Source organism: Equus quagga, chromosome 20 (genome assembly GCF_021613505.1).
Source record: "Equus quagga isolate Etosha38 chromosome 20, UCLA_HA_Equagga_1.0, whole genome shotgun sequence".
Taxonomy (NCBI): Eukaryota; Metazoa; Chordata; class Mammalia; order Perissodactyla; family Equidae; genus Equus; species Equus quagga.
In genome coordinates, this window is record NC_060286.1 from 44,049,971 (window position 1) to 44,067,961 (window position 17,991).

At 65.7% G+C, this 17,991-nt stretch overlaps 1 protein-coding gene across 2 annotated transcripts in view; it reads left to right on the forward strand.

Annotated features, from left to right (window-relative positions):
• The first annotated feature begins 2,295 nt into the window (after positions 1 to 2,295).
• KIF26A (kinesin family member 26A) overlaps positions 2,296 to 17,991 on the forward strand; it is a 43,177-nt gene continuing 27,481 nt past the window's right edge. For both annotated transcript variants that reach the window (XM_046647669.1, XM_046647670.1), the window contains exons 1-3: positions 2,296 to 2,458; positions 2,810 to 3,055; positions 16,110 to 16,544. In XM_046647669.1, coding sequence (XP_046503625.1) covers positions 2,417 to 2,458; positions 2,810 to 3,055; positions 16,110 to 16,544 — 723 coding nt within the window. In that variant the 5' untranslated portion in view covers positions 2,296 to 2,416. The remainder of the gene's footprint in view (positions 2,459 to 2,809; positions 3,056 to 16,109; positions 16,545 to 17,991) is intronic.

A 17,991-nucleotide genomic window follows, 5' to 3' on the forward strand; every position in this document is an offset into this window, starting at 1 on the left:
GGCGGCGGCGGCGGCGGCGGCGGCGGCGGGAGGAGCTCGGGGCCGCTCCCCGCGCTCCGCTCCTCCATGGCGCTGCCCGGGCCGCCCGAGCCGCCCCGCGGCGCGCCCCGCAAGGCGCCCAGCCTGCTGGAGATGGGGGCGCTGTGCCTGGACTCGGAGATCATCCTGGGCTTCACCAGCCACCTCCTGCGGCGGCGAGCCAAGGTGAGGGCCGGGCGGCGGGACCCGGCTGGCGGCAGAGGCGCTGTCCCGCGACTTTGCGGTGCGGTTCCGGCGGTTCCGGGTGCGGCGCCGGGAAGGAGGCAGCAGGTCCCGAGCAGCATCCCGCAGGGCCGGCTCGGGGACTCGCTGCTGCACTTTCCCCCATTAGTGCCGTCTCCATCTCCCTCTTTCCTCCAGGCTGCGTCCTGAGCCGGAGGCAGTCAGCTAGGGCGGAGAGCGCAGCGCAGGGACTCTGCAGGGGTGGGCGAGGCGGGGGGTCGGGGATCTCGCGGCTAATCCCGAGTCCCTGAGGTGACTCCAGGTCCCGCGTGCACCTTCAGTATCCGTGGGGCTGTGTACCGGCCCGTAGGGTGTGAGCGTGTGAGTCCTGAAGCGCCGCAGCTGTGCGGACGACCGAAGTTGCGGGTGTGGCCGGCCACCGGCGTAGGACCAGGGCTCCCGGCGTCGGTGTGTTTCTCTGGGGGTGTATGTAGGGAGTGTGTGCGCGCGTGTGTATGTGGTATAGAGCCGCGCTTCCCGGGGCCCGGGTATGTGTCCCAGGGCAGGTGAGGGGCGTGGGGCGGTGGTGTCTGCAGGCAATGGGGGGAGGTGTCCCGCGGTACCTAGATCCAGATGGGGGCTTACGCGCGTTTTCCATCGGAGGCTGCGATGAGATAGGAGAGGGGAAGAGCTTCGGGTCCCCGGGCCGGGTGGAAAGGGATCGCAGAGTGAGAATAGGGAGCCCCAGCCACTTTATCTTCCCCCGCCCCCAGGCCCTGGTCATAAATGACTCGGAAAGCCGGGAGGGGGTGATCCACCCCTCTTTTTTGGGGAGTGTGCGCGTCCAAGTAAAAGGGGGGGGCCGGGTAAAACGTAATGAAGGAGGGGTCCCTTTACGGGGCTCAGGAGAGGCAGGGAGCGGCTCGAATCTGTGTGAGGGTCTCATTGTGCGCGCGGGGAGCCGCGGGCCGGAGTCTCCGCCCGGACCACGGCCCGCCAACCGCCCCTGCTCTGGGTGGGCTCCTCCCGGTCCCCGGAGCGCGCATCCTCGCCCGGGACGCGTGGCGCGGGGTCTGTCTGGAGACTCGGCACGGCGGGTGCGCAGCGGCCAGCAGGGGGCGCTCGCGTCATGAGAAGCCGGGCGGCCGCGCCCGCCGAGCCCGACCCGGGGTTGCGGGCTGACCCGCGGTTGTGGGCCGACCCGGAACCTGGACCCCGAGCCGCCTGCTGCCTCAGATAGCGGCGATTCTTAGGGCCGGGCTGGAGCGGGAGCAACTGGTCGCCGGAGAGGGGGGGCGACCTCCCAGCCGGAGACAAACAGGCAATTAATTCCGGAGCTAAGTTCCCATCTGCCAGGCCGGCTGACAACAGGTCCGCGCACACCCCCAGGGCCAGCCGCGCCACCCCTTCTCGCTTCCCGGGCGCACAGCGCGCACACCCACCTTCGTGCACTCGCGTGGCTGCAAAGACACGCGTGCCGCTCGCAGACACACCTAGACACAGATACCCTGGCGCGGGAACTGCACGTTCCGAGGCGCAGACTGCGGCGACACTCACCCACGCGCGGTTAGACCCAAGGGGTGGCCGGCGTCACGCGGGGCGCACTGTATTTGCAGGAAACAGCGACTAGGAGTCTGGGGACTAGGGTTCAGCCCCTTCCTCGCCCCACCTCTCTGTGTGACCTGGGATGAGACCTTCCCCTCCGCGGTCTCAGTTTTCTCGCCTGTAAAGTGAGGAGTGGGTTGGGGCCTCCCGGGAGACGCGCAGACTCTGGTGTCCCGGGAGAGGAGCAAAAAGGCGCATGCGCGCGCGTGTACTAAGTATCTCACTGTGGCCCCCAGCGCCCCTGCCCGGGCTGGGACTCGCCGAACAGGTCCGGGTCTTTGGAGTGGGAGGGGCCGCGCGGCGAAGTAGGACCCCATCCCCCACGCACTGCCGAGCGGAGGCCCAGGGCGGAGCGGGGCGGGACAGCCCTCCCGGAGCCCCACCCCACCGGCCCCGCCCCGGCGCCCCGGCCCCGCCCCGGCCCCGCCCTCGCCTCCCGAGCGCGCCCGCCGCCGCCACCGCGCGCTCTCCGTCACTCGCCTGAGCTGCGAACTTCGGAGCGGCCGGCCCGGCCATGGGGGCGCCCCCGGGCCGGATCACCTAGCCGCGGCGTCCCCGGAGAGCCCGCGCGGCCCCGAAGCTCCCGCCTAGCCCTTCCTGCATCTCGGCCATGGGCGGCCGCGGCGCCCCTCTGTGCGCGGCACAACCCGCGGTACGCGCGGCCGGGCCCCGAGAGGGAGGCGGGCGGCAGGGGGCCGGCGGGAGCCACGGGACGGAGCCCGGGACGCCGAGGATGGTCGCGGGGTGCGCGGCGCCCCCTGGGGTCCGGGCCTGGAGCGGAGTGCTGGACGCGCGGGGCCTCCTGCTGGGAGGGACCCCGGTCCGGACTCCCGGGATGGAAGCAGAGGGTGGGCGGCGGGTTCGCGCCAGCGCTCTTAACTTTGTCGAATGCGTCACTCGGGGGCTGGGACGCGCTGAGATCTGGAGTCACTGGAGCTGGGTCCCGGGTGGCGCCTCCCCGCGGCTCCGGCTCACCGTCCCCTTCCGCCCCCATCCCCCGCAGGTGGCCGAGGGCGGCCTGGCCCGCGAGCCGCTGCAGCTGCTGGAGGTGTCCCCCCGCAAGAGGCTGCCCGCCGGGCCCGAGCAGGACCCATGCGGCAGCCGCCCTGCGCCCGAGGGCGCCGGGGCCGGCGCAGAGCAGGGCCACTCGGCCGGCGGAGGCGGCTGGTGCCGCCACTGCCACACGAAGCTCGCCGAGCTCAAGCGACAGGCGTGGAAGCTGGTCAGCGGGCCCGGGACACCCCTCCGGGTAAGTGACGCTTCCTCGGGCTGGCCCCTCGGGGCAGGGCCCATGCTGGAACTTGGGAGAGCTTGGGGCCCGGAGCGGGGTGAGGTTCCACCGAGTGTTTTTACACATGTTTTCCCCTCTCTGCGCCTCAGTTACCCCTTCTGTAACGCGGCGTGTGTAAGTGAGGATAGTTTATCCTAAAAGCATCCCGCGGTCTGATGGGGGGGGGGGGGGGGGGGGGCGTATCTCAGCGGAGCCACAGATGTCCCACAGCTGGAACCACAGGCTGTGTTTGGGAGGGGGAGGGAAGAGAGGGCGATGGCAGGGACTCCACCCAGGGCGGGACACCTCCTGCCCTGCCAGCTGCAAGAGGTTACTTGGTGCGTTGTCGCCCTTGGGGCACCTGGGCCCCGAGCCAGGTGCCTGGAAATTGCACACCTGGGGCAGGAGGGCTTGGAGGACCAGAGGGTGGGCCTGCTGCTGTGGGGGGAGCCCTGCCTGCACCCTCCCAGCGTCGTGGATGAGAGCTGTGTGTGGGACACAGCCTTGGGCTCTGCCACCTTTGGCAGTGGCCACCCATCTGGGAACTGAGTGGCTGGGCCCCTGGGTCCCCCAGCTCCAGACCCAGCTGCCAAGGTGTTTGCCAGGGGAGGGGGCTCTGCTGGATTCTCTAGCCAATGGGCTCGCCTGGTCTTGGAAGGAGCTGGGACCATTGTTCAAGGAACAATGCGCCCTGGAAGTTTGCAAAGCCTGGGAAGGTGGGGGTCTCCAGAGGAAGCCCTTCCCGCCTGACCTTCAGTCTTTTTGAAAGCGTTCCTGGGAAGTCCGCAGAATCCCATTGAATCTAAATATAGTTCTTCAAGGAGGCCATGCTGTCTGGGGGCAGGGGGCGACCCTGGGTTCCTGGGGTCCCACGGTGTTCCCTGTCTAGGGCAGGGCAGTGGGGTGGGGAGGGAGGTAAGTATGGTTTCTGTCCTGGGCACCCTCTCTGCAGCCAGGGAGGGGGCACCTGTGTCTTGTCCTGGGGTGGGGCTGGATCCTTGTGCAGCTGCTGCTCTGAGCAAGGTGCAGCCTTGCCAAACTCTGGGCTCAGGTCGGCCTGAATCTGGCTGAAGAGACACCAGAGGACCTTCAGGGCCCCTGGAGAGAGGGACTGGGGACAGACTGCTGGGGGCCTGTCAGAGCTATAGGGTCATCTTGCTACCCCATTAGGAGAAACTGAGGCCAGAGAGAGGAAGGGCTTTAGTGACTGAGCTAGGCTTTGCCTGGTGGCAGTGAGCATGTGGCCGGGGATCCTGGTGGAGAGAGCTGCAGGTGGATTCGGGGTGTCTTGTCTGGGGGGTCTCCGTGGTCTCTTCCTGCAGAGGGCTCATCAAGGAAGCCCCCCCGGGCCACCAGAGCCCTCACCTCCCTCCTCCCTCGGCCTCCCCTGAGTTTGGCATTTGACACTGGGTACACCTCTGTGCCAGGTGGGGCTCACCCCGTCCCTGGCCATCCCTGGCCCCCAGTGGCCTGCTCACCTCGCAGCCCCGGGTCCCGGGCTTTGTTCCTGCTCTGCACCCCGCTGTGTTCCTCGTTTGTCAGTTGGGGGTGGGTTCTAGGGGCCATGCCGAGAGTGCTGTCCCACCTGTAGGGTGCTGTGCCCCAGAGAGAGAAGGCCCCAGTGTCCACTCTTTCTCCAGAGAGGATGGAAACAGGGCCCAGGGGGGCTTCAGGCCCTTAGGCTGAGCTGCCCGGGTGACGTCACATGGGGGGGCTGGGCCTGGGACCCTGGCACGGTGGTGGGTGTCGTTGTCCTGTGCCACCCAGGCTGTCCCCAGCGTCCTGGCTGGCTCGCGCCCTGCAGCCTCGCCGGGACCTGTGTGTGCTGCTGCCTCTGCTTCGGGTTAGGGAGGGAGAGCTTTGTGGGGCAGCCAGGGGCCCTGTGTGTGACCGGCCGTGGGTGAGCCCCAGTGGGTCCTCCTTGGAATGTGGCCCATGGTCCAGGCACAGGGCTCTGCTCTAGGCCAACAGGGCCCTGGAACCCCCATTGGTGTCTGGGATTTCCCTGGGGGCCCGTTCTCATCTTCATCCTGAGGAGATGAGTTTCACGAGGACAGCGCTTCACGGTTTATGGAGAACTTAGCCTGCATCACCTCACCTGGTCTCCCCCTTGAATCTAGGACAGCCTGGCCCGGAGGTGGCCCCCCGGGCTCCCATGGCTGGGGGTCGGGGGGAGCTGGGACCCCGGCCTGGCCATCACAGGCCCTCTCCTTGGGGGTCCCTGCCTGGTCTCAGGGTTGAGAGGGTCCAGGGACAGTTGTCCTTCAGCCTTGGTCACCCCATCCTCTGCTCTTGGCGTCCCTGCCAGGGCTTGTCCCCCGGCTGGCTCCTCGCCCACCCTCCTGCCAGCAGACAGCTCCCGCTGTGGGACCCCAGGCAGTTCTGTTGTGAACTTGTGGCTCAGTTTCCCCTCTGTACTGGGGCCACCTTTGTAGCCATTTCACAGGTGTGTGGAGCAGTGCCCGGCATGGGGTGGCTCTCACATCTCAGCCCATGTTGCTTTTGCTGGGGTGCTGGCTCCAGAGTCCCTCTGTGCCCGGGTCTTGGGTGCTCTCAGGGGTTGGGCACAGTGGTCGTGGCCCTGACCTGGGGTCAGGTGACCTGGGTATAAGGCTGTGTGTTCTCTTTTCCCTGGCCTGCCTCGGTTTCCCCATGTGGGCACAGAGAGTGACCGTGGTCCCCAATGAGGGACAAGATCGTGCCCTCCCCCCTTTCTGAGCCCCAGTGGCCCTGGGGCTTGGGGAGGGGACATGCTCAGCCTGCCCAGGTTGGAGTCCAGGAGACTGTCCCACCTGAACTGAGAAGGGCAGTGGGCCTGCGTGTGGAGGGGGTACCGGGCCGGGGCCTCCCTGTCAGGAGCCCCTCGCTGGGGCCCCCATGCCACCTTCTGCTCTCACCAGGATCCTCGGGCCTGGTCTGTGGGTGAGCCCTTCAGGCCCCCTGTGTGGCCTGGAGCCATGCCCTCCGGCCTGTCTTCCTGTGGCCTCACGGGCCCCTCCTCTCTCGGGCCCTGCTACAGACGCACGCCCCCCCTCCTCCCCAGACCCCCTGCCGGCTCCCCGCTCTGCTCTGCGCCCCCTCCCCGGTGCCCCCTGCCTCTGAGAAGTCTGTGCTGGGGGCTCGCAGTGCGTCCCATGCAGGGGCCACAGCTGGGCCTTCCTCTTCCGCCACCCCTGCATGCCCCCCAGCTTAGTACTGGCCGCTCTGTCCTCCTCGTCCCCCGAGACAGCCCTCCCAGCCTGTGTCCTCACTGGCCACCAAGTTCCTGGGGACCCCTTTCATCATCTCCCCAGCCCCGCCCCGCCCCTGATGCCTGCCCACCGGCAGCCGCCCCCCCGGGCAGCCCCGAAAGCCCCATTCTCTCCCTCCATCCCGCGGGGTTTTGTCACAGCACCCCTCTTGCACAGCCCCAGCGCCCGGCCCTCCCATGCTCATTCGGCAGACTGCAGCCGGAGCCTCCCAGTGCCCCAGGTCCCTGTGCCCGTGCAGCTGACGGTGGCCCAGGGCCTCAGGCCGCACTGGCTGGGCCTTGCTTTGAGTTCCTGGCGCAGAGCTCCCGTGGCCCTTCCAGTGCGTGGAGCCGCCCCTCCCGTTCCCCAGGCTTCCCCTCCCCCACATGCCCACCCCTCTCCAGGAGGCCACCCCTGCTGCTACCTGGCCCCACCCTTTCTCAACCGTTTCCATGTGCCTCTGCCCCTGTGTGGTCTCTGTGTTCACTGTGCCACCCCCAGGCCGGGAGCTCTGCTAGGGCAGGCACAGGGTCCAGGTCACCCTCAAACATTTGTTGAATGACTGAATGACCAGACTTTTCCTCCCACACCCCGCTGTGTGCACCCCAAGGGCTGCTGGGCCAGATTCTGGCTCCCCCCCTATAGAGGATGGTCCCCCTTGCAGCAGTGGGGGCAGGGATCCTGCCTGAGGATCTGTTCCAGCTGCCACCCAGATGCGTCACATGGAGGTGATGACTGCTCTGGAGACCCCACGACATTCGACATGTCAGTATTGGTGCTGAATTGATTAGCACCCCCTTGGGGCAAGGTGATCAATTCTCATTTAGCTCTTGCAAATCTCTTGCTCACCGGGGCAGGGCAGGGCTCTCGTCTCCTTTACCCCTTGTGAGGTCCAGAACCGCTGCTGAGGACCGCTGCCCTCCCGCATGGCCCAGGCCTTCCTTCATGTTTTCCACCAAGTTGGACCAGTCTGAAGGCCGCCAGGGAGGCCCTGGGCTCTTGTCCCCTGCACAGCTCAGGGTGACTTGACCAGGCTCCTAGAGCTGGGGGCCTGCCCACCGTCCTGCCTCTCTCTGGGGCCTGGCTCCTGAGTGGCCGTCCTGCCAGCCCTCCATTCCCCTGTCATTCCCCCAGGAAGCCTTCCCAGCCCCCTGCATGCTGGGGGCATGCTCTGTCTCCACAGCCCGCGGCTCCGATTGCACTGGTGTGCGATGGTGGGGTCTTGAGTCTGTTGTCCACATGGGGCTATGATCCTGGGAGGGCGGGGGCTGAGCCCAGCTGGTGTCAGACGGTTGCTGCCTAGGGTCACAGCCCCTGGACCTCCACCTCCCATGGTGTTTGGAGCCTGGCCTGAGCTGCACCCGCGTCTGGGGCCCCCCGCCCCTGTGCCAGGGCTGCAGTGTCTGCCTCGGGGCTCCGAAGGGTGGGGCGCCTGGCGTCAGCAGTGTTCCCCAGCTGAGCCAGGTGTTGGCAGGCTGCAGAGGCAGCCAAGGAGGTGTGAGAGGGGCGGGCGCTCCCTGGGGCTGGCTGCCAGGCAGTCTCCCAGCTGGCAGGGGACCCGATGACTCAGCTGGGAAGGGATCAGTCCGTGGGGCTTGAAGGCTCCCAGGCCACTGGGGGACCGAGCCCGGGTCAGACCTTGCCTCGCCAGGCAGCCTCTGCGAGACCTTGGCTGGCCCCTCCCCACTGGGGCTGGCTCCCTCCTCCCTAGATGGACGGTGGTCTGGCCAGTGTCACTTGCTGTCCCTGGGGACTTCCTTTGGTCCAGTGATGGAATGATGGGCTCCTTGTGCCTCTCTCCTCTCCCTGCTGGTCTGGGGTTTGGGGGATGAGGCTGGGCAGTGGGGGGTGGGAGCGAGCCTAAGGGTTGTGAGCTGCTGCCCTCTGAACATCGGCCTGAGGCAGAGATGGAGCACTGGGGGTGGCCGGGGGACGGTGCTGCATGTCCTGGGTGGGAGCTGTGTGTCTTGTGGGAGGGAGCTGGGGGGGAGTCCAGCTGTGGTCAGAGCTGGGCTGAGCAGGGACGTGAGTTGTGGTGGCTGGCCTCGCTTCCTCTCTGCTGAGAGGTGGAGGGTCAGGGAGGAAGGCATGCTGCATGTCACCCTTGTGCCTTGGGCTGCCCAAAGCCTTGCTGGGGAGCTTGTGATGGTTTGGAAGGGGTTAAGGGAATGAATGGGTTTCGGGCCTTCTCAAGGCTCCCTTGAGTGTCCTGAAAGGATCTCATATTTGGGAGTCACGAGAGCTAATTCTCATCTTAAAGAGCAAGGAAAGTCTAGTTTCCTTTTTTCCTTTGCCTGCCAGGAGGCTCACAGCAAATGTACTCTTCAGCTTCTGCCAAGCGCACGGGCCCTTCCTCACATGTCTTGTGGGAACTGATCATTCCTATTTGTTCTAATGTGGCTGTCTCTAGTTGTGTGGTTTTGCTTTTAATTTATGCTGGGTAGTTCCTGGAAGGCACCACATAGTTTTTGTGCAAGAAGGTGTGGGGTATGGGTAAATAAATAGAATAAATGCGTTGAGTGTTCTCTTGGCGTATCTGGCCTCTTGTCTGCTTGCCTGCTCCACAGGAACAGGGAGCCTGTGTGGTGGAGGGGAGTGGTAGTTGAGGCCAGGCTGTCCCCTGTCAGGTTCCTGGTGACAGCCAGGCCTGGTGGCCAGGCCTGTGGGAGCTACTCCCTCGTCGTCTGCCCCGAGCTCTGAGCTCTGGGTTCCCGGGGGCTGAGGAGACCCCCTCCTGGGCGGAAGGGGAGCCTGGGGCATGGACGGTGCTGCCTGGGCCTCCCCTGCAGGGCCCCGGCTTCCCCATCTGTGGACAGGGCTGTGGGCTGAGCATCCCTCTTGCTGCCCGTGGTTAAGGGGCACTTTCACCTCTGGTGTTGTGTTTTGTGGCTGGGGCGGCCTGAGGGCTGTCTGCAGGGTTGCTGGTGCTCCCTGGCCTGGTCCCTGTCCCCCTGGCAGCATCCCAGGCTTGGGCTGTGGGGGCTGGGCTGGGGCGGGATGGGTGGGCTGAGCCGGGGCCCCCGGCTGACAGATTTATGGTTGTGTGCGGCCCGGCCTGGGGCGACTCTGTGTCCGCCGTGTCCGCCCTCGGATGGCTGTTCTTGCACCACCTTGTGTGTTCACCCCTGACCCGTGCGATGGATGTTGGCCCGCGCCACGGCCTGTTTCCGGGTGGAGCGTGCCGGCCGCTGGCCCTGCCTAGTGCCCTGCTTGGGGGCGTGGGCTGCAGGGTCCGCCCCCACAAACGTCCCATCCTGGCCTGCCCTGTTCCCGTCCTCTCCTTTACAGCCTTGGTGCAAGGCCACAGCCCAGCTCTGCCTCCTGGAAACCCCGCCAGCCCCACCAGCTTGGCCTGTCCAAAATCCAAGGGTTGTCTGCAGGCCACCTGGACTTGGCCCACTCGGTGGCTGCCCTTAGCTCAGCCACAGGCCCTCCTGATCTTGTCCCTGGGCTCTGTCGCCTCAGCCCCCATCCCTTCGGCTCCTCTCACACTCTGAGCTCCCACTCTGCTGCCCAAGCTATGCGGCATGAGCCAAGTGTTTTAGGGTCTCTGAGCCTCAGTCTACAAAGGGGGCATGCTCATGGTAGCCAGCGAGTGAGGTGTTCCCAGTGGGGTGGGGGTCTGGAGGTGGGTCGCCCTGGAGCTCTGAGGGGACTTACCCAACCAGCGCAGGGGGCTGGCGGGAGGCCCCGGGGTGCCTGGCGGTGGTGTGTCTGGCTGTTGGATCTCGAGACGATACCGGGGACCCCTCCTGCCTGGCGTCTGTCTTCTCTGCTGTCTCACTGATGACGGAGGTCGCTGGGTTTGTGCTGTGGGATGGGCTGCCCCTGTGGGGGGGGCACCCCTCCCCTCTCAGGAGCCCCTGAGGCCTGGCGAGGGAAGGAGCCTCGAGTGGGTCTCCGGGGTGGGCAGCAGAGCCTGACATTTGTCCCTGCAGTTCTCTGGCCTGCCTGGCCTCCGGGGTCATGTTGCAGGAAGAGGAGCCAGGAGCTGGGAGCCGAGAGGGACGGTACCAGCAGCCAGTCAGCAGACCTCCGAGCAATTACTCACTCAACCCCACCACCCACCATAGCGGGGGCAAGAAATAGCCAGCACAGGGGTGTGAGTGACTTGCCCAAGGCCACTGTCCCAGGCTTCTCTCCCTCCAAGGTTTGTGCTCTTAACCAAAGTGCTATGGCCACAGGAGAGGGGGCTCTAGAAAGGGGCATCCAGGAGGGCCTCCTGGAGGAGGTGGCATTTGATCTTGGTTAGAATTAGACCCACAGAGATGGGCTGAGGGTCTCCAGGGGGAAGGAGTATCAAAAGCTCCATGATGGGGATGCCTGGAGCACACATGGAAACTGTGTCACAGGTGCCAGGTAGGGTGACAAGGGGAAGCCAGGATGAGATCAAAGGTCTGGAGGTGGGTGGAGTGGAGTTGCACTCCAGCCCTGGAGCAGAGCTCGGGCCTGGGGCGTCCTGGGAAGTCCTTTGGTAAAGATCTGCAGCCCTGGCTCTCACGGCAGCTTGTTGAAGGGGACTGGTGGTCGGGGCCAGACCTGGGGTCACCTGCACGCAGAGGTGCCCAGCAGAGAGGGTACCTGGCCCATCTTGGGGGGGGGGTGGGGTGGGGACCCTGTTTGGCTTCTGCACTTGTCCCTTTCCAGCTGGGCCACCTGGGTTGGCGCCAGCCTCCCTGGGCTCAGAGCTCTCTCGAGGGGCACCCGGGAGCCCTGGCGTCGGCCCGGTGCGTGGTGTGTGGGTCCCCCACCCTGGCAGTGAGCGTCTGCTGCAGCCCTGGAGGACGCTCTGTGCCCCGTTCTTCAGATGAGGACACTGAGGCTGTGGGGACTGCAGCCTGCACCGTGGAGTTGAACTGAAAACCATGTCTGGGTGGGCTCCAGGCCCCCGAAGCATGTGGAGCGCCTCCTCTGAACAGCGAGTGTCCTGCCAGGCTGGCCTCTCTGCTACCCCCACCTAGCGGAGGCCGTCCTGCCGGCCTGGCCTTAGACCCCAGGGCCCCCCACCCTTGTGTGGCATTGGGCGGAGGACAGGGGAGGCCATTGAGGGAGGAGGGCTCAATGAACCAGTGTGTGCCCCACGCTGCCCAGCTGGCTGGCGCCTGGCACGGGGCCTTGGGGACGGGTGCCGGTCAGTGCTGGCTGGGCTGGGCTGCACCCCCTGCTCCCCATCCTCCCCAGCAGAGGAGGGAGGCCTGAGTCAGCCCGGGGGGCTGGAGTGGTCTCCAGGGTCCTGGCTGGCGGATGAGGGTGGGTCCAGCTCGGGGGTCCCCAGGGCTTCCCGCTGGCCCCAGCGGACGCGGATGGTCGGGGCCTTGGGCTGGGAATCAAGCCCCTGATGTGGTGCCTGGCGGGTAGGAGGGGCCTGGGGTGGCCAAGGTGTGGCCACCATGGCCGCAGCGGTTTCCAGGCTGGAAAATGCACCCCCGACCCCTGGCCCCCGTCCCGCCAGGCTGCACGCGACATCGGAATGTCCTCGAGAGCAGAGCCTGAGAGGGCAGCGCCGCCCGGCAGCCGGGGGTCCCTTCCTGGACCTGTTGTCAACTCCGGAAATGGTGGCTGCACAGGGCCGCGGCCCAGCACGCTGTTTGTAGAGGGAAGGGAGGACGGGCAGAGGGGCTGTGGCCTGCCAGGACCCCCACCCGGCCACTCCTCTGCTTGAGCCCTGGTCCTGTTTGTGCCCCGATGGCCCTGCCAGTGGGTGCTGGTGCCCCCTTTTTAAAGACGGGGTGATGGGGGCTCAGAGGGGGTTGTCTCAGCCCTGATGTCTGGGGGCTTCTCCGAATTGGGGAGCAGAACCCGTGCCTCTCCTCCCCCTCTCATGGTGGCCTCAGCCGAGGTGGGGGTGTCTCTCAGCTCCTGTCCTGCCCCCTGGGCGGGCCTGGCTGGCCCTGCCTGCGGCAGTTCGTCCCTCGAGAAGTCCCTCAGGTTTCCCATGCGGGAGCAAAGGGGAGGATTGTTAAAGCTGCGTGGAGACCCCAGGAATGGGAGGAAGGGAAGGTCATCATTTGAAAGGGAGGGTGCTCCCTAGAACCCGGTGGTGATGGGCAGGTGGTACACACACTAAACTGAGTCAAATGAAGAAAAACAGTTTCCAAATGCAGGTGAAGTACCTGTTACTTAGACCGTAAAGAGGAGATCGAAAGTCCCATTTTGCAGCGGGCTGATTACTGTCTGTCTGAAGGTGCTGGGCGCGGCCTGGAGGGGTGGGTGATAGGCCATGGGCTGGTGGGGGCTTTCAGGGGTTAAAATTCCTGCAGTTGGGGCTGTGACCCTCAGGGGCTTGGGCCTATGGGAGAGGAGACCTGGCCTGGGCGTGGGGTGGGTGCCCCCCAGTGCTGAGGTCTGAGGACTGGTGGCTGTGCCTGGAAGGCCCAGGGTGGATGCTGAAAAGGGAGGTGGGCTGGGCTGGTGGGGGCCTCCCAGGGGGCACAGGTGCTTTGGGAGATGCTGTCCTCCCCTCCCCTTCTGGGGTCCCAGGGTGTCCATCCTGGGAGTGCCAGTGCCAGCCCCCCAGAGAAGCCCCGCTCCCTGGGGCCCTGATCACTGCACTGGGGTGCTGGGGGCAGGGAGCCGGGCTCTCTCGGCCTGTCCCGCCCAAACCTTGCCGCTTGGGCAGAGTGGAGAGGTCTTGGTCCCTCCGGTGTGGGATGTGTGGCTCTGAGTGACCAAACATGCAGTGAGTGTCCCCGGCTGCCCAGCAGCAAACCCTCCCGGGCCCGCGGCCCAGCCTGGAGCTGGTGGCCTGTCTGAGGGGCTGGGGGCCCGGTGGGCTCTCGCCCCAGTAGGATCTCTGTGCAGTCACCCCAGGCAGCTCTCCTCCTCTCTGGCCTCTGCCACCTTGTGTGTGTGACACGAGACAAAGATTGGAGAGAGGGCCCCTGCCCCATGCCAGGAGCCCCCTGCAGCCCAGGGTATCAGCTGGGCCCTCTGCAGTGATGATGGCGAGGGTCCCCTGAGAGGTGTGCTTGGCTCCTAGAGCTGGAGAGGGGTGCTTGGCCCCAAAGTGGGCTTTGGCTGTGGGGCAGGGCCTGGGTGTGTCTGGGCTGGGCCTCTGGGGGGAGAGCTGGGGTCCTGCTGGGGGAAGGGCTGGGCAGGACGGGGCCTCCTTGGGCTGCAAGCACATGAGCCATGGGCTCTGGGCTTGCCGAGCAGGTGGCCAGGCAGTCCTGGGCTTGCCTCCCCTGAGGCTGGGGCTTGAACCGGGTGCCCCACCCAGGCCCAGAGCAGACCCTGTGGTCCCCACCTGTGGGGGGGATGGTCAGTGAGGCCTGGGTGGGGCTAGGGCCTGCCTGACAGTGGCATCTGAATTCCTGATGACACAGCTGGGGGGCCTGGGCAGGGGCGGCTGGGGGGTGCTGCTCTGGCTTCCTGTGCCCCACCCCCACGCCTGGCCGGCCTTGGTGGGGTCTGGCACATGCTCAGGCCAGTTAGCAGCCCCCCAGCTTCCGGCTTTCCTTCCTGCTTCCTCCTCTGCAGGCCATGGAGGGGGTGCCAGCGGCTCCCCCAGAGGCCTGAGGTCCCTAAGACAGGCAGAGGCCCTGGAACAATGGGCTACTGGCCCTGGGGGTGGTGGGGGCTGGGCTGGGGGCCCGCGGGGCTGGGCCGCCTTTCAAGTCGGGTTAATGGCTCTAGCAGGCGGTGCTTCCTTCCCCTCACACCAGCCCACCATTAGCAGCCTCCCGCTGAGTGGAAAAACCAGAGTAATCAGAGTGGGGGCCTGGAAACAGGCGGAGTGACAGTGATGGAGCCTGGCCCTGTCTGAGCCCAGCCTGGTCTGGATTCCACTCATGGCCTGTGTGCCACCCCGAGGCGGGGCTACCTCGGCGTTTCCACCGGCCACCTCCTGCTCTGCAGGGCTCCCCATGCTGCCTCGGTGCATTTCCTGAAGGGGAGCAGGAGGGGGTGGGGGTGTCCGCTAATTGGGACCAGACTCACGGGGCACTTCAGAGGCTCTGGGGCCCTCCAGCCCCCAGCCTGAGCAACTCCAGGCCTTCCGGAGTGGCCCATAAATCAGGCAGGTGGTCAGTGGCCTGGCCGGGGTCGCTCTTTCACTGGGCCCTGTCTGCCTGGGGGGGCGAGGAGAGCAGCTCTGTGGCTGAGAGCTTACATTGCAGGGAGCGTGGCGGGGTCTGGGGATGCAGGAGCAGAGCAATCGCCGGCTTATGCTGGACCAGCAGGGTGTCCCCTCACAGCGAGGCCACCCTGCCACAGCTGTCACCCACTGGAGCCCTCCCGGGCATCTGTGGGTACAGGTCGGGCCAGCCACAGGTAAGGCTTGGGTTGGGTGAAGGAGGTACCCCCGGGGCATGGTGGCCTCAGCGTCCTCATCTGAGGAGTGGTTGTTTGGGGAGGACATCGTCCCTTTTGTGGCCAACAGGGCGGTTGGACTGGAGCCAGGCCTTGCCTAGAATCCCTTGGGGGCTGGTGGCAAGCCGGCGAGCAGGGAATGGCCTGTGGCCGGGGAGGGAGGAAGGCCCCGGCTCTGCGGGTTTGTGCCAGGTCCAGGCTGGTGGCAGGGCGGAGGGGTGAGGCCTAGGAGTTGACCGGCTGGCTGAAGTGGAGACTCAGGCCTGCCTTTGGGGTTTGCTCTGTCGGGGTGGCACTGGGAAGGTCCTGGGTGGTGGCGGCATAGCCAGGCTGGGCCAGCGCTCTGTCCGGGGGCAGCTGTGGCCAGGCACCTGTAGTTGGACTCGCCCCTTGGGAAAGGGATGAGGATGCCAAGGGGCCGGCCTGGCTTGGACCCTGACCCCTACAGGACCGCCCCGGGGAGGCACCGAGGCAGAGCCTGGTGGAGAGGTCTGGGGCTAGGTGATGGGCTCCGGCAATATGACCCTTGATAGCTTCCCTCCAGTGTGGTTCCTTCTGAGGACTGGCTCCCTCCTCCTCCCCCTCCTTCCACAGGTGTCATCTCCTCCAGGAAGCCCTCCTTGACTTCCAGGCTAGGCAAGCGCCCCCTCTGGGCTCCCCTGACTCCTGTTCTTAGCCCTGTTTGGACACCAGCCTCATGGTTAGGGAGACCCATGTGTCCCCACCCAATGCAGGGCAGGGTGGACTGGGCTGCGGGGGAAGCCACCAAGCAGCACAGACCCCTGGGCCAACCCCTGCCTGTGATGGAGTGTGGTGGGCGTCGAGCCTTGCCTCCTGCCTCCCTGCTGGCCTGTGCGGGCTCCTCCGTGTTCTCGCTGACCTGGGACTTGCAGGCTTGCCCCTGCAGGTTTGCTCGCACGTCCTGACCTCTGGCGGCACATTTACAGCAGGACTGCATTTCGCTCTTCTCCGGATCCTGCCCAGGGCTGGAGCCTCTGCAAAGGCAGGGAGAGGGTCTGCAGCCCCCGAGCCCCGCCTCGACAGGAGTTGAGCCAGGGGGCCCTCGTGGCTCTGGAATAGGTGCTGCTTTCAACTGGCGCCCTGGGGCTCTGACTGCACCCAGCCTTGCCGTGGAAGGGCTCCGGGCTGGGGTGGCACTGTCCCGGCCTGCCGCCTCCGGGATGCTCCTTGACCGCACAGCTCTGCTGCTTGTGGGCTGGTTGTCGGGGAGCACAGATGCCTCGTTAGCCATGAGCGGGCGTGGTGATGACGGTGGGAGAGGGTAGGCAGTTGTCTAGGGCACCGCGGGCCTCACTATTAAGCTCTGATAATTATTTTCCTGCTGAGCGCATGTAGACGAAACTGTCCGGGGCTTATTAATCTGTTATGGATTATGTGGCGGCCTCAGCATGAGCTGGCCTGGCACCGTGGAGGTAAGGAGTGGGTGGCAGGTCCTGGTGCCCAGGCACTGACCTCTGTCCCTTGTCCCCCAGGACCCTTGCCTCTCTGCTCTGCTTCTTGACAAGCTGCCAGCGTGCCGCTCGGAGGCCGAGCGCCGCTGTGACGTCTGTGCCACGCATCTGAACCAGCTCACACGGGAGGCCTTGCGGCTGCTACAGACACCTACCAGCCGCGAGGACTCTGACGCCCCTCATGGAGGCCCCGGCCTTGTGTCCCCCAGCCCCGGCACGATGACCAGCCCGAAGGATGCACCAGTGCCGGCAGGCCCAGCAGGGAGGCAGCCAGGCCGAGCAGGGCAGGACAGGAGGAAGGGGCTGGCCTGGCCATCCGGGCCCAGCGTCCAGGTGTCGGTGGCACCTGCTGGCCTGGGTGGAGCACTGAGCACGGTCACCATCCAGGCCCAGCAGTGCCTGGAGGGCATGTGGAGTGTCTCGAGGGTCAACAGCTTCCTGCCGCCATCATGCCTGGTGAGTGCTCTGGGCAGGGTGGGCTCCTGGCCTCCTGGGACCACTGGGTAGGGCTATTGGCAGCTGGGTCAGAACTGAGTTTCCTCCTCGGGGTCCCTGTCCACATCTTGCCATACTCCGTGGTGCCAGGCTCAGTGGGAGCCCTGCAGCATGGCTCCCCTAAAGCAAGGGGGCTGAGGACATTGGGGGAGGCCTGACATTCCTAAGGCCCATGTCAAGTCCTCCTGCAAGCTGCTGGTGGGCAGGGTCCTCCTGCGTCCCCTGGAGCATCCCTTCCACATAGCGCCAGCACACGTGGTTGTGGACAGTTTGGCCACTCTTGCTTCCGAGACCACATGTGGCGAGGTGGGCTGACGGAAGGGCCCCGTGTGTTCCTGGGACGAGATCAGACCCTCTTCCTTGGGTTTTGGGGGTGGAGGGATCATCAGTGGTCCCTCCCCCTCCAGGCTCTCTTGTCATGCCGGCTGCCCTGAGGGGCATGGCCTGAGCAACGCAGACCTGCCCTGTGGACAGCTGACACAGGGAACCTAGGGTGTAGGGTGAGGCCCTCAAGTGGCGGAAGGTCTGAGCCCTCTCCCACACAGGGCCTGGTCTCTCAGGAGCTGCCTCTCTTCCGCTGACTGCAGAGTGCCCCCTCACCAAAAGATCCCTCTCCTCAGGCTGACCAGATTGTCACCTACAGCAGTGGCCATGGCTTCTGTGGAACCACCTCTGGGTACCAGTGGGTGCTGTGGTTGCCATCGACCTGGACCGTATGTCCTCAGAGAGAGCCCCATGCCAGCATCAGCCCCACAGTCTGAGGTGGAGCCAGCTCTGGAGGGGGACCTGGGGGCCTGGCCACTTTTCCATGGCCACAGAGCTTTGCTGGTGGGGTCTCTCCCAAGTGTCCTTTGTGTCCCCCAGTTTTCCACGTAGGAGAAGGAGTACCAGGATGAGACATCAGGAGAGGGTGGGTTGTTGGGTCAGAGGTTTCCTGGGACACTGGAGGGAGTAGGTCTGGGTTTGGGGAGCACATGGAGTTACCTGTGCTGGGGGCTGGCTTGGGGGGGGCCTTTCCCCAGGTGGCACTGGCTGCTCTGCCCAAGCCCTGCGTGACTAGGGGGATACATTTTCCTGAGGATGCCATGCCCTCAGCTGCACCCATCTGCTTGGTTGAGGACTGAAACTGAGGACCCAGCAGTGTTCAGCATAGGGCTTCACCAGGCAAATAAAGTAGGAAGGATCCTCCAAGCAAAGGGAGCAGTCTATGTGGAGGCCTGGAGGTGTGAAGCATGAGGCTTCTCTGGAGATATGAAGCACCCAGGCCTCCCTGGAGGTGTGAAGTATCCAGGCCTCCCTGGAGATGTGAAGTATCTAGGTCTTCCTGGATGTGCAAACCATGAGGTCTCCCCGGAGGTGTGAAGCACCCAGGCCTCCCTGGAGATTTGAAGTATCTAGGCCTCCCTGG